Source organism: Alosa alosa, chromosome 9, assembly GCF_017589495.1.
Source record: "Alosa alosa isolate M-15738 ecotype Scorff River chromosome 9, AALO_Geno_1.1, whole genome shotgun sequence".
NCBI lineage: Eukaryota > Metazoa > Chordata > Actinopteri > Clupeiformes > Clupeidae > Alosa > Alosa alosa.
In genome coordinates this window covers 17,318,150-17,334,439 of record NC_063197.1, presented here as the reverse complement: position 1 = coordinate 17,334,439, position 16,290 = coordinate 17,318,150, and the positions used below count along the sequence as shown (strand labels likewise).

Below are 16,290 nucleotides of genomic sequence, written 5' to 3'. Positions count from 1 at the left end.
ACACACACACACACACACAAAACACACACAGACACACACACACACATACCCCTAAACCCTAACCTAACACCACCATTCTCATCTCTTCCTCCCTCTCTCTCAAACCCAGACAGAAACAGTTGACTAATGAAGATGGATGCATCTCCTTATCAGGCAGCCACTTACTGGGGCTTGATGTAACCTTAAACATGGCGGATGGCTCAATGGCACTCACCGTCGAGCGTGTAATTAATGGATGGAGTGGACCTCTGAAGGGAGTGCGGCGCCCGCGCATTTGCAGATGAATTTCGGACACTAATTAAACGCTGTTCAAATATCAGACGCAGTTCGGATGGTTCGGATGTCCGCTGAGTGGTGTTCACTTCGTTTTCTTCTTTGTTGTTTCCCTGTCCTAGTCTCAGTTAATTTAGCCAAGAACACACACAGACACACACACACACACACACACACACACATGCAAGACACACACACACACACACACACACACACACACACATACGTGCACACACACACACACACACAAACAAACAAACATTATACTTACAGGCCAATATAAAGCAAAAAGGAGAGGCCTTCAGAGCCTCTCAGAAGGCATTCTTAAAGACTGAAAGTTAGCAAGCCCAATAAATGAGGATTTGTAAAGTCAGTTTGGTCTCTTACTGCTTTCATTTTAAAACTGATTCAACCCTCTGATCTCTCTGGTGTCCTTGCACTCAGCAGAAAGTGACATTTGAGAGGATTTCTAGAGAAACAACTGTCTGTGAGTTCTTATCCTCTGAATTGAGAGCTTGTTTAAACTTAGGCTGTTTACGGAAAAGCTTAGTGTGCAGTCCCATCTACAGCCATCCCTCTACATACACAGCAAATATACTGAATGTTTACTTTGAGATGTGCTTTCAGTGACACTGAAAGTATGAAAAGCTCAAGCCATAACTCATCCAGTACATCAGTAACATACCCTCAGGGACAAGTTGCTTTATGTCATGGCCATCTGTGGAATATGTTTGAATAGTAGTGTGTTCCAAGCCTTGGGCTATGTGCCTCCTTTTCAAAATTATATACTGAGGTAATTTAGTCCGCTGTTTTGCGAGGTAAAGGGCACAGGGAAGGTTGTCTTTTTCTTCTATGGCGCAATATTTTGTAAAACTAACTGGTTCCACTCTGTTAAATGGATTCAATATGCCCCAAAAGTGTCCTCAGATATTGTTTTAACTAAGTTATAGTTGAATGTCTACTACAGCTGGTGTTGTTAGCTTGGCATAGAATAGACCTTAATAACTGCTTAAGGGTTCACCTAGTGAGCCACCAAGTGACTAACCTGCCTCTGTGGTGTGTATGTGTGTGTGTATGTCCGTGTGTGTGTGTGTGTGTGTGTGTGTGTGTGTGTGTGTGTGTGTATCTATGTGTGTGTAATGGAGTATAGGGTTGTGCCTGCAGGCCTGGGAGAGACAGAGATATGACAGGTGCAAAAGCACATGCCTCTGTCACAAGAGCTGGTTACTGTTGTTTACTTTTACAAAAGGGGGAGCCCTTGTTTGTTTTTATTTTCTTCTGGCCCCTTGGCCTGACCCTCAGGGCCCTGTGCTGTGATGATAACAATCATTGTTAAACCCAAAGTGGCGTGTTATTCACTATACAGTATCTCTATGACACCCCCCCCCCCGCCCCCCCCCATCAACACACACATTCACTGTCATATCATGAAAATTTCCAAATTTAGCTTCTTATGTATAATGGCAGCAAAAGTTTTAATTCCCTATGGGTACGTTTAGACTTAGTGTCTTTTTCTGATAAAATAAGTTATGCAGACCGCTTTTCCAGTTTGGAAAAAATTCGGCCAGCGCTCTTGTTCCAAAAAGCTGCCGGAAGCGTTTTTTTGCGATAGGAAAAGTGACGTTACGTGTGGATACAAAATATCGCGGAAGAAAAAATTGGAGTTGGCTATTGCTTTTGGTATGTTATGGTAAAGTTGTGAAGTCATGTCAAACAATTCCCTATGCTCAGACACTAAAACGAATCTCTCGACCGGTGTTCTGTCACCTCCATTTTTTACTTGTCATGTGAAACCACCGGTCTTGGTAATCCGCTTGTTATTGGTCAGCTGTATAAAAGACAGCATGATGTATGGCGTTTTTCCGCTAGAAGTTGAATATTTCTCAACTTCTGAGCTGCAGAAAAAAAGACGGTTGCGGTCGCGTTACCGTTACCATACCTCACTGCCCTCATGTTGTTCGACTCCATCTCTAAGCCAGGGCTTGTGTGTGTGTCTTTTCTCTTTTGCAGTACCAGCTGCAGAGGCGGGCCGTGTGGAGAGCCGTGGCGCTGCAGTGGAAGACCTGGCCCATCCTGCTCTCGGCCGCAGCGCTGTTCGTCCTGGTGCCCTACCTCGTCTACCGCCTGCTGACCACGTTCCCGAACACCACTCATCACACGGTCTTCAGGGTGGCATCCGTCTGCTTCGGCTTGCTCTCCATCATCCTCCTGATCAAGTGAGTAGCCACAGCTGCTGCTGCCGGCGCTGCGTCGGCCATTTTGGCTCCTCTGATAAGATGCCTGACATTTAGTACACCCTGCCTTCAGACATTGTCCCCCATCATCCCCTGTTTCCACCCAGCCCAGTTCTGCCATTCAGCCTGTTGGGTTGGGAAACAAAAGGGTGAGAATGGCTTAAAAAAATAGAAAAGAGGACTGAGGCACAAAAATTAATTTGGGAATTGACTCAGAGGTCACCAAGAGGTGTGCACATCTGCAGCACTGTAATTGCAAGCAATGACAATACAGCATATGACAATCTCTCCTCCACACACACACACAGACACACACACACACACACACACACACACACACACACACACACACACACACATACCCACACGCATGCACACACACAAACCCCTCCAGCTTGGTACTGTCCTGTGGCAATATGCCGTACGCAGATGAGGATTTTTTTTTCTACTTGCCATAAGGTGCACAATAGAATGCGAAGAAACACACCTGCCACTTGTGATAACGGAATCAGGGATAGGAAGTGTGGATTCCATGGTGTGTGTGTGTGAGAGTGTGTGAGTGTGTCAAAGCAAAGAATATGACTCACTACCTGGTCTGTCTCTTGAGGTTGAATTAAGCTCATAGACTACACATTTAAATTCCAGTCCCATTCTCACCTATTTTCTCCACACCTAATTTTTCAGTGTAGTCCTTATTCTAACTCTTCCAAAGTGAAATAAAAGAACTAGTGTAAGGCAGTACCCATTGGGAGAAGTAAAGCAACCAAAAAAAACTCATTTCAACTCAGACCACACAAGTGTGATGGCTTCTCTTTATGTTTATCTGTGAAATCAGGTATTTATTTTGCCCAGATTTCAAAAAGCGTTCAATGCGCCTCTCTTAAATCACACCGTGATGAAATTTTTCAGAAATCTGATATGTGCAATGACTTTTTTCCCCCCTTTAATACAATCTTTCCAGCTCACAGAGCCAGCGCGTCGTAATCTCTCAGATTGTTTCGTTTTGGCCCTGAAATATAAAACGACTGGGAGAGAGTTTTTTTTTTGCGCAATATTGACATAACCAATCAGGGGTAAAATTAAAAGCTGTATTGATCTCTGCCTTTCTCATTTTCCCTCCCTTTTGGCCCCTGTGAAGTATCGCAATTCAATTTTCAAGCTTAACAAATTTAAATACATTTTCCAATTGATGATTTGGTGTATTTAATTGGATGTTCGCTGGCAGATGGAGATGTCATCTGTGCGAGAAATCCCACCGACGGGTCTGAGGAGTAATAAGAAATGAGAAACACCTTACCATTGCCATTAAACAACCAGTGTGTTCAAATAAGCCCTTTTATGTAATGCCATGCCTGTTATGTCTTTCAGGGGCTTTTTTGTCTTGATTATTTTCGGCAAAATCTCCACTATATCCTGCCAGCATCCTGTAATGATCTAATTAGTGGAATCTGGCTAAATCTGCGTCCCTGGAGTTAATATTCATCAGGAAGTTTGCCATGCAAGTTTTCTCTCTCTCTCTCTCTCTCTCTCTCTCTCTCTCTCTCTCTCTCTCTCTCTCTCTCTCTCTCTCTCTCTCTCGCTGTCTCCCTCCATAGTCATATCTCACTAGTCATCTTCCATATGGCATTCTACAGAAGTTTATGTAGATGTATTCCACGGCTTGGCTTGTCATTCATCTAATGACAGACGCTGGCTTGAGGAGATTACAGAGCATATTAATGAAATTGTTTTGGTCATATTGCGCATATGCCTGTTTTTCTCCAAATTGCACAATCTGTGTAGTGACCACAGGGGTCAGCCTGAGGGTCAAAGGTTATGAGCTGAGATTCGATAGAATAGGCAGTAGTGGCGAGTCCCAGTGGAGAACAGTCCTGTGTTCTCCTAACCTGGTGAACAGCCCTGAGGATCACCCACACATTGGAGGACATGTGTGTGTGTGTGTTAGATGTCTGACTGTGCTCTGGTTCTGAGAAAAAGAAAAGAAAAAGTGAAGATCCGCACATTTAAGTATTTTTTATTGGTAACGTTTCAAGCCCTTACGGCCCTTCCTCAGACTTCCTGTGCTCTGGTTCTGATCATACAACGATACTGAATGATGGGGCCGTGCCGGTACAGTTATTTGACAGGGGGTTCAGACTGTCTAGGTACCTGTATCACAACAATGTATGAGTCACCACTAGGGTTGCAAAATACCGTGAATTTTCAAAGTTGGAAACTTTCCATGGGAATTAACGGGAATATATGGAAATTAACGGGAATAAACAGGAAATAATGGGAATAAACTGGGAATTTTTAATATGGCAAGTTAGTCTATAACAGGGAACTTAAATGTAGTGGACAAAACCCCATCTTGCAGCATAATATTAGTTAAAACAACCTGATTTAATGAAATTTCAGTCAAATTTCTACCCTGCACATTCGTCATTTCCATGCACACAGCAATCAGCATAGGCTACTAGACATAAAGGACACCTATGATGCGTTCATGTGCATGGGGAAACTGGAAACTTGAAACTGGGGGAAGTTTGCAAACAGAGTTGCCCAGTTATTGGCTTGTCGTCACTTTTGTCCTCATTCAAATGGGTGTATGTCATTTTGCATAAACTGTAATGGGACGATTAATCTGTCTGATTAAGTTTGACAACTTTTTGCCATTTTCTGGGATTTTAACTGAACAGATAGTCAGTTAATGTTCCAACCAATCGGATTTTGTTGTTGAGTGGCGTGGTTTATCTTGGGCAGTTCAGTGGTTTCAGTGTTGCTATCTTAGCACACTAGTAAACCATAGGTAGAGAATGGGATTTCCGCTAGCATGGTAGCTAGCTTTGTATGCTAAGCTAAGTGAAAATACGAACAAACAAATCATATTGCTTATTACGAAACAAAATGTTAATGTTTGTATATGAAACAGTATGAATTATCAAAATTCCCAGTTAATTCCCGTAAAGTCCCATAATTTCCTTTAATTTCATGAAAGTTTCCAATTTGGAATATTCCCAAAATTCCCCAGCTTAACTTCCCATGGAAAGTTTCCAGTAAGTTTCCGGAAATTTACCGGAAATTTTCTGCCCCTTTGCAACCCTAGTCACCACTATTAAATCAGCTTCATTCATTGTACTGATATGCAAAATGAAGTTATTTAATTCTTTTAATTATGTGCACTTTCCAAAAAGTTTCTCATCTCACAAGAAGGACGATTTAGATTAATCAAAACAAGGTGCATGCCATCCCAAGTTTGTTTTCTGCTCTTGTCGAGGGCTGCACAAGTAGGGTGCTTAACCAACTCCCAAATTAAAATATGGTTTTCCTCATTTGCTCATTCAAACCTAATGTGTGTGTGTGTGTGTGTGTGTGTGTGTGTGTGTGTGTGTGTGTGTGTGTGTGTGTTTGTGTGTTTGTGTGTGTGTGTGTGCACCCGTGTGTGTGTGTGTGTGTGTGTGTGTGTGTGTGTGTGTGTGTGTGTGTGTGTGTGTGTGTGTGCATGTGTGTATGCGCGCGTGCATGCTTTAAAAGTGCAGTAATCTGCTAATGACTTCAGCCTGACTCAAAATAAAACACACTCCACCACTTCCTCTCCCTTTCTCTGCAGTCCTTCCTACTTGATTTTATTTGAGTCATTTTCATTTTTAATATGACTAATTGGAATAATGCCGGAGGTACTTTAAATCATTAGTAAATGAACAGCCTGCCTTTATTAGTGGCCCACTTGTAAATAATGTATTGAATTCTTGGCATAAACATGATCAGCTCTCTGCTGTATTCATTATGGGGTAGAAAAGTATTGCTTGATTTCCCCTCACTGAAGTCATTTTAACAAATCCAATGTGAAAGATGATATTTGTGGAAGCGGTGATACAAATATATATTCACCCGGGGCTTCTTTCCATGCTAACAAGGGAAATTAAAAATGGCGACATGTACTGTAATTCAGCGTGTCTCTTCTTCTTCCACTCTGTTTATTTTTCTGCTTTGTTAAAAAAAAAAAACAATCAAAACAGGCTGTTTTTGATTAAAGTCCATGCTCATTAAATGTCCATTTTTCTTACCTCCCGCCTTTCTTCTAAATCCATCTATTTCACTCTCCCTCTCTCATTCTTTCCCTCTTGCTCTCATTCTTTCCCTCTTCTCACAGGGATTGTGTCACATAGATTGGTAATTAATAATATGGTTGCACCCGTAATGTGCCATTAAGCTGTTGTTTCAGCCCTAATCCATGATAGCAATGAGCTGTAACTTTACAGCAGGAAATTGGTTTATGTTTAAACAACAAGTTAAATTGCGCTGGAGGAGCTCCGTCATCTGTGCCCCCCTCCTCTCCCCTGCTTGGCCCTGGGTGCACAACTTGGGGTTTTGACCAGGAAACAAAAGTGCTATAAAAATATGTAAGCACCTTGAGGGGAAGTAGGAAGGGTTGAAGGGAATGGGCACAGCTGGTGGAATGGCCACACTCAACTGGAGTGTTTGAGGTACACACAAGATTTATTCGGGCTCCATGGCTGCTGAAATGTGTTGAAGATGTGTACACTGAACGCACCAATAGTGTAAAGAGTGCTCTGTAGTGTTACATTGCATTACATTACATTACATTACATTCCATTGCATTACATTACATTACATTACATTACACTACATTACATTTAGCTGATGCTTTTTAACCAAAGCGACAAAAAGGGAAACAATCAAGTTACAGTGTGACAAGGACAACTTAGTGCAGCAATAAGTATTCCATAGAGTCAAGTGTCAGTTCTAGTCAGGTGGTAAGTGCTAGAGTTAGCGTTGGTAGCTATTGTAGTTGTGCCATTGCTCCTTGAGTTTCCATTTGATTAACGATACATTCTAAAGACCTTTTATCCACTGTAACTTACTCCTTAGGCAACATGCACTTCCAAAATGTCTAATGGCTGTTATTTGGAATTGGAAAAGGGATTTCGATTTTCGTGAGAATTGTGAGAAGATGTGAGAATTGTGAGACGTTCCCAGTATTCCCAACCTCCATGTTCGCTAAAGAAGAGTCATCCTGAAAAGTCCCTTTCCATGACAGCGACAGACTGCAGAGCTGTTAGGTTATTACCAGACTGTGCTGATTCATCGTTTACACCCACCACATGAACAGACCCTTCATTGTAGATGATTCACAGCGAATAGACAGTGTAAGAAATAAAAGTTAGAGGGAGGAAGAGAGAGAGAGCAGAGGGAAAAAGGGGGGAGATGGCTTATGCTGTGATGCAGCAGTTGATCTTATTATCATGTAATCATTACCACACTTGTTACAGAGGCCACGATATTATCCAGCTGAAAGCAGCTTTACACACACACACACACACACACACACACACACACACACACACACACACACACACAAACACACACACACATGCACACACACACACACACACACACACACACACACACACACACACACACACACACACACACACACACTCACACACACACACACACATGTACACACTTACTTACAAACACAGGCAGCAGAGCTGAAAGAGGCTAAGGGTGTGATGACATTGGATTATTCATTGTCTGTGGCACAAACTTAATTGACAGCAGAAACGGCAACGCTGGCGACATCTCTGCATGGACGCAGGACAGAGCAGAGAGTGTAAGCCCGAGAGCGAAAGAGGGGAGCTGAAATAGAATGGCTGCACTCTTCCACTCAATGGCTTTCCCACAACCCTCCATCTTCACATAAGACGTGGGCCTTTTTAAATGCAAAGTCCTCACAAAACCATACACTGCAAATCTCAGACATGAGTCAGTGTTTATAGCAGGAGTGACAAAAATAGACAGCAAGAAGGACAAAAAATCTCAGAACAGATGTCTGCGAAAAGGCTTAATTGTTGTTCAGTGCCGCTATTGTAAATGTGTTAAATTATAAGCCACAGCCTGTTCTCTAGTTCATATCTGTGTATTCATGTTGTTTTCATTTGTGTATAACATATGTTCAGGTCCATATTCTGTGTGTAGGCTATACGTTTGTAGATAGATAGATAGATAGATAGATAGATAGATAGATACTTTATTGATCCCCAGGGGAAATTCAAGTGTGTGCCTCTATGTATATATGTATTTACGTACATATGGATGTATGTATGTATTCATGCTGCCATGTGTTAAACACATGGACAGTCATTTGTGTGTGTGTGTGTGTGTGTGTGTGTGTGTGGGTGTGTGTGTGTGTGTGTGTGTGTGTGTGTGTGTGTGTGTGTGTGTGTGTGTGTGTGCGCGTGTGTGTCTCTGCCTGCCCTAAGCCGAGTGCATCCGCCTGAGTGCTGTTTGATACATTACACCCCAGGCACAGTCTATGCAAATCAGGCCCAGACAATTGCAGCGTGTTTGCATAACATATTCCTCCTCTTATTGATTGCAGGGGAGTTATCTATCCAGTGGAGCCCCCAAAAAAGCCCTGATATCTCTTTCTCTCTCAAGCACCTCTCGAATCACATGAATCATACGGAGAGCATGAGATATTATTACCTCTATCTTGGTGAAATATGACTGTTTGTTCCAGAGGTTCAGCACTGCTGGCTTTAAGGCCTGGGAGTCCCCTCCACACACATCCCCCAGCCCATCACCACTCCCCAATCCATTCCACCTGTTCCTGGTCACGGGGAATTTCAATGGAAACGAGGCCTAACCTTCAACGCATCATAGCACCCAGTGGATAACTATCAGTGCAGCCAGCTTAGCTTTCCACAAGGGAAAAAGAGGGCACTTGGGAGAGCTTCTTTGGAGAGAGCTGGGTAGTCACACACAGCATTTTTGCTCAAACAGATGAGCTGAAAATGTGTGAAGTTAATCATATTCTTTTGGCTACATTGCTGTAATGGAGGACAGCGATAATAGCAGGTTACATTACTGACGCTCCGGTGATTTGGCCGTCCAATTACACTGACCACGCAGGCTTCCAGCGGCCAATCAGGCAGTGAAGTGATGCCTTTGTCACCTGTCAAACATGCTGGGTATTTAATAGAGATGTCCGCTTGAATGTTTCCATTGACAATGATAGGTCGGGTTTTCCCCTCCACACAAAGCAATTTGTCTGTGGTCTTGCCCCAGCTCATTTCGTTCAGTTCAGTGTGTGTGTGTGTGTGTGTGTGTGTGTTTGTGTGGTGCCTGTGGTAGCACAGGAATGGATTTGCCCCCTGGTGCCCCTGTGCAGCCCGGGGTGTGCCAGCCTCCTGCTGCCCGCTGTCAGGGTGCGTCTTAGTCAGCCACCGACCCTCAGGGAGGAGGCCCCTTGGTGGGAGAAGGGTGGTCTCTGGGCCTGCCTGACATCCTAACCTTTTGCAAAAAAATGCTCGGAGACAAGCGTTTAGAAAAACAAAAGCCCACCAGCCTCCCTACACGCCCCACGCAACCTGACCTTTCGCTGCCGGTGCTATTGTGGCGGCTCTGTCGTCAGGGAGACAAATAAATAAATAAAGTGAAAACAGGAAGAATGGATTCATTTATTTATTTGGAAGTGCTACTAATTGGGGTTAGTGTGGTACAGAGCTTGTGATTTTATACCCTCATACCGTTCGTTCTCGGCATGAGAGTGGGGACCGGCCTGTAGAGTGATAAAGAGTGAAAAAGAGATATGTAAAATAAATAAAGAAATCTACTTCTATCAAACCAAGTGTCAAACACTATTTGTTTACATTACTGTCAGAGATTTTAACCAAAGCATACTGCTGTATGTATAATGTGTATTGTACATCGATAGCATAATATGGTCCAAGAGATTAAGATAAATGCAACAGGAACATAAAACAAACACTGTCAAATAAATGGCATCTGCCCTACGCTGCAAAGTGGTCTCTTATGTAATGGAACTATAGGAATTCTATGTAATCAGTATAGGACACTGAAAGCTGAAACAGCTTTGTTTTCTTTCAGATAAAATTGATACATCTTGAGCACAATGTTAAGAGTGATTTGAAGATAAAGTGTTTTTAATCAAGCCGTCTTAGCAGGTTATATCTTCCTAAGCATCACGGACAGGTCAAGTGACTGGTTCATTATGTCAAGAATTCCCAGGCACAGTTCAGCCTTTGATAACCCTCATTTGCATCGTCTCTCTATCTTTGAGAGACGATGGCTTATCTCCTTAAACCCCTTTTCTTCCATTGTTTTTAGCCCCAGCATCATCTCCACTGTAAAGGCAAACAACCAGAGAATGATGGCTGAACAGGACTGTTTGAAGCTTTTGTCACAGGCCAAGGTCCTGGTTTGCTCTGCCCTGGGGTGCGGGGTCAGCGAGGGATTGGGGGTGTCAGGGTTGTTCCAGTTCATCCCTGCCGCCTTTAGTCCTGCTGCACCACACCTTCTGGCACAGTGACAGCAGACAGCCACGGGGCCGACGCACTGTCCTCGTTTCTGTCAAGGGAGGCCTGAGCCCCGGCGCGTCTGCTCTCCGTCCGCAGCACACGTCGCTCTTTGACAGCACTGTGATCGGAGAGAACGCCAGGCTTTGATGTCTGATTTAGGGATTTTTCAGAGGAACGAATCTGACTGTAAAGCAAGCTGATTTGCTTTTGTGCACTGCGCAAGCCAGAGATGTTATGACTGCAGGGCAAACGGCTGGTTTGCAATAAAACGGGTGGCCCAGGCCCAATTTGCATTAGCCTCAGGTGTGATACAGGTAAAGAGTGTGTGATCTCTTATCAGAATGCAAATCACCTCTTAAGTGGTAGGCACCACAGGACACAAGTGTTGATTATCTGCCTGAGCTCCTCTGATGTGGGGCGTCACTTTGGTGGAGGCCATGTTTTATTTATACAATGTGTTTGTTAAATGGGAAAAAAAGGAATGTATTGGACAAAATATGGATGTGTTTCACAAAAAAGAAAAATATATGAATACTATATTTTGTATTTAATTCAGAAAATTACAGTCATTATTTTGTTTTTCGTTTTTTTTTTGTTGTCTGCAGAATTAAAAGGAACAAACAAAATACCACTGTTCAAAACATATTCTCACAAATAAGGCTGAGCTGAATTGGATTTGACATCACTTTCTGTGCACAAAGCACTTTTGACAAAGTGAAGTCATTCCATATTCATTGTGTTGTTGCAGCAGATTGCTGTTGACTGCAGAGACCCTTCGACTGCATTCATGGCTCACTCAGTTCTGCATGCACTCAGCGTTTCATAATGGTGGCAGCAAGATTACAGGACGCAAAACAACATTAAGACAAATGTGTGCGGTTCGGCCTGCTTGGCAGTTGTCGATGGCAACTGGATGCCCAAAAAGTCTGTCAAGTCTGGCGCCAAACCGAGTGGAGTAGCAGCAGACTGCTGCCACAGGTCGTTTTCGTCTCGCTGACCTGACTGTAAGTCACATGACATTTGTCGGTGCTATGCCACCTTCACATCCACAAAAAGCCCCTTAGTGTCACATAGTGTCATCCCCTTTCCTCCTCCCTCCCCTCCCTCTCCGACCCCTCATCTGCCATCAGGTTGAGGGAGGAGGATCCAAAGACTCTGTCTGCCCCGGTCGTAGCTCGGCGTTGTGTGCTCTCGTACGCCCGTCGTCGCCTGGAGCTCCAAGACTCATTATGCTGCATGAGATTTATTAAAATAGATTAAGGAATTGTTAATTAAGTCATTAATTACATTATTTAAGCAGCATTGACAGATAAGGCAGCATGAAGGGTGGGGATGGGGGGAGGGTATGAAGCAGAGAAGCATGGGGGGGGGGGGGGGGATCTGGTGAGAGGTGTCAGGATTGTGCCGAAATGTCTTAAGAGGATTTTGAATGGTGATGAGGCACTTCGGAGTGTGCCAACCAGAAAAGCCCAAGCACTAAAACATGCTCATACAGTACAAACCATGCAATACGTGACAGACATTGTCTTCTCTTCCTATCCTCTCTCCTCAGCACTAATGTATTAATAATACATAAATACATTAATCAATACCTCTGTAGCCGAAGGGCAGCTGAGGGTCCAGGAACAGATCTGGCCCTGGTCCGGTGCTGGCTCACCAGATCATGGTCTCCACAGCGGCCTGCTGCTGGGGACATACAGTCAGAAATCTCATCAGCAGGCAGACAATCCAATAATGCATTTAACACTTGGACCAAGGCTTTTCAATTAAATCGTAATTCTGGGGATATTAAATAATTAAGACACAGTATTGGTTTGTGGCTCTTTTCAAGGATCATACCTGTGATTTACTCTACAGTGACTAGGGGACGTTTATGCATTGTTCAAGTGTATCCGTTTCCATATTTAATGACCTTGACTCTCTGTTGCACATGTATTGACACATAGAACTGATACATAAAGCACAGACAACTAGGCCAGATTGTGCTCTAGTTCCTCTTTTGCAACTTTAAATCTTTCATTGTGTGAGCATTTGGAGGAAACATTTGGAGTGACATTTGGACGAAGGCCTCAAACCATATTTCCAAGCTGTTTAAAAAGAAAAAAGAGGGCAAAAAAACATGGGAGCGATCTCAAGATGGATTACCACCGAGGTGATCCTGTGAGCTTCCCTTATCTGTTGACAGCTTAGTTACCGTGAAGGACAAGAAATGTGTTTTTCAATTCACTGAGAACGGAGCTTTCTTTGTCCTTCGCAGACCTGCATTAAGGAGCTGGCCGATCGTCCTGTGATAAGTGCAAATAACTGGGCCCTGAAATGACTTGAGAGCTATGCCTGATTTGCTCCTCGCCAGTGATTATTTGTCTGAAAAAGTTTCCAGACTGTTTTGTCCCCTGTCCACCCAGAGTTCCTCTCTCTGGGTTTTATCTTTTATCTGTTTCTCGATGATTGGTTCAACTTGGCCACCAAGGCACTGCCATCCAGGGAGTTCTTGGATACCTCGAAACAGCCTTGAAAAACGTACAAAACAGGGTTTGATATCAAGAAAGCTTAGTTTGCTTTATTTATCAAAGTTATTGATGTCTATAGATCAGTTTTTTATATGAAGGTCTATAGATACATTGACATTTCTACTATACTGTTAGCGATAGAGTGATGAAAATAGGGCTTTTAATCCCTGTGTAGTTCATTGCTTTCTACAATCAGAATGCAGTCATTCACTGAGGTAAATGCTTATGAAGAGGGAGGACACATATTCTTCTTGAACTTGAGAAAGGCCAATAGGTTATGTATACAGTATATTCACTCACACACACACAAAACACACACACACACACACACACACACACACACATGCGCTGTCACACAAAAGTTATATTATGTAAGTTTCCCAAAGTCATTGAAGTCAATTTGCTGTACATCATTTGTGCTGCGATGGAGGTAAACAAGTTATTCAAGCGATGCTGAAATGCCACTGTTACCTGAGGGCTTACAGCCTCGAAACAACAGTCCTCCATCTTGTCATCTCCACTACTTCAGTGAGGTTGCCGGGCAACCTGGAGTGACCCGACTCTTCATAATCAAGTGGCTCTTGATTGTGCGGCGGTTGACTGTTATGAAATGAGCCCTGGAGAGCACTGTGCATGCCGCCACGGCAACCAAGTGGGAGCCGAGTGTCCTTGCCCAGGTGAACGGAGTCACGAGATTTGATGACATGGCCATTTGAGAAATTGGTCTAGCATTTTGAGAGTAGAGTAAATCAGTTAACAAAGCGAATTTGCACAAAGGCATTTACATGAAGGCAGGCAAATCACAAAAGCAGTCAGCCAAAATATTTTTTTTTCTTCTCATGCTCTCTGCTTTTTGAGCAGTTTCTTGTTTCTTATCTTTGCAATTAATCAAATAGATTGGTAACTTTGAGGAATGTTCCTTTGTGGGCATCAATTCTACCCAAATGTCATAATGGTAGATTCAAAAACAAGGAGAGGAAGAAGAATATTCACACCTTTCAACTCAAGTCGCTATTTTTGTGAGGTATTCTGCCTTTGTTTTTAATGCAGTTTGACTTAGTTTAAGAAGAGAATGTCTTATGTAGAGCTTTAGTGAGAATTTATAAGTTCTCTCCTCTTGACAAGTTTAATCACACTTCATAAATGAAGGCATTGGGAAAATGATTCATGTTTCATTCCAAAGGTGGTTTCATCTGATTAGATTACTCTGGGCTGTCACCTTTTTGTAACCACACATTCTTTCTGAAAATACATTACATGCCTCAGTTAATACTCAACCAATTAAATGTGCTTGCCGTTTTGAACTGTCAAACTCCAATAATTAAAAGCACTTATGTAACACACTTCAGTCCAAGTAAGTAAAAACTGAAGTAACACACTTCACCAAAGTCCAGAATCAAACCAATAACCCTTGAAAGGGTAAAATAGGCAAACACCATGCTTAACAATGCATGCCGTTGGTTTGGGAAATATATTTGCTGCTGCAAAACCATAAATGACTGCTTCACTCTGGCTCTACTCGGCAAGGGGTGCTGACATCTCAGATGAAAGCTTTATTGGCTGGGGAGTCTCTGTGATAAAAATGATTAAATATAAACTGATTAGTTTCACAGTTTTGTGGCACAAGGCACTTATCTATGTATAATAAAGATATCACTTAATATGTAATTACTTACTCTGCATTGGTATTGATACATAGCAATTTAGGATAATGCACATGACAAATCTCTATCATTGTGTCTAATTATTATAGTTGCTTGTGTGAGGAGAAATCCCAGTGCATGTGCTTTTGGACGTTAAAGTTTAAAGATAAATATATACCTTGAAGCGGAGGTCAGATCTCTAGAAAAGCAGCATACAAAAGCAAAGGAAAATTCAAGCTTTTGATAATGCATAAGAATGACAATAATCGCTATATTTGGGAGTGCACCCTTACCATTAGTGAACCCTAGGTGATTCATAATGGATAATACCACAGAGAGCGGAAGGCTATCAATCACTGCAAGATGACTACAAGAATGTAAGTGTATACTTTTGCATGTTATATATGTAAGTGTATATATACACTTACATATATAACTAATTGGATTTTCAATTGGTTGCAAAGAATACATTTGATGAAACTGTTACATAGGCCATGAATATTGTAAATAGACTTCCTGTGTATATTCAAAGGAATACAGCTCTAATGTGGTTCACATTGTATGACAAGGTCCCAAGGGTCTAGGTCTCAGCATATGATTTTGCATATGTTGATGTGAAACAAATGTCTGATGACATTGAATTCTTTTAGTGTCCCCATAACAGCAATAATCTCAATATGTGTGTAATTCCTTCATCAAACCTTAAAAAGACATTTGGCAAATAATTCAGCAAACACCATGATACTACAAAATGCATGTTCTGATGTTCTCATGACATGATTTCATACATGTGAGTTCTCACAACCGGTTTCCCCCCTTCCTGTCTCCACAGGTGTGTGGCGAGCTGCCTGGGCCGCCGCTACCGGCAGGCGCAGCGCTCGGCGTTCAGCCTGCTGCCGCGGCCGGTGGAGAGGGAGGAGGGGGAGCAGGAGGAGAAGAAGAGCGACGCGGCCCGCTCTGCTCCGTGGTGGGGCGGAGTGACCGAAGCCACAGCCGTTGCTCAAGGCTCCCGCACGCCAGAGGGCAAACAGGAGGAGGCCCACGCCAGAGCACCCGGGTTAGGCCTGAAGCTGTGAGAGGGCTTCAGGAGGGTGGAGGAGAAAGGGTGGGCTGGGGTGGGGGTGGGGGGGGAATGGAGGTGGCAGGAGAAGTCCATTGCCCATCGCCATGGCCACCCTGGACGAAAAGGAAATAGCCCAGCAGCAAAGCAGCGTGGGGGACATGGGTGGGAGGGGTGCGAGGGAAACAGATTGAGTCTCAGTGACTCATTTAGCTTCTGGATCACACAGACCCGCACCCCTGC

At 43.2% G+C, this 16,290-nt stretch overlaps 1 protein-coding gene across 2 annotated transcripts in view; it reads left to right on the top strand.

Moving 5' to 3' along the window:
- LOC125300035 overlaps positions 1–16,078 on the top strand; it is a 97,384-nt gene extending 81,306 nt beyond the window's left edge. For both annotated transcript variants that reach the window (XM_048251508.1, XM_048251509.1), the window contains exons 4-5: positions 2,284–2,489; positions 15,820–16,078. In XM_048251508.1, the coding sequence (XP_048107465.1) occupies positions 2,284–2,489; positions 15,820–16,063 (450 nt within the window). In that variant the 3' untranslated portion in view covers positions 16,064–16,078. The remainder of the gene's footprint in view (positions 1–2,283; positions 2,490–15,819) is intronic.
- The last annotated feature ends 212 nt before the right edge of the window (positions 16,079–16,290 follow it).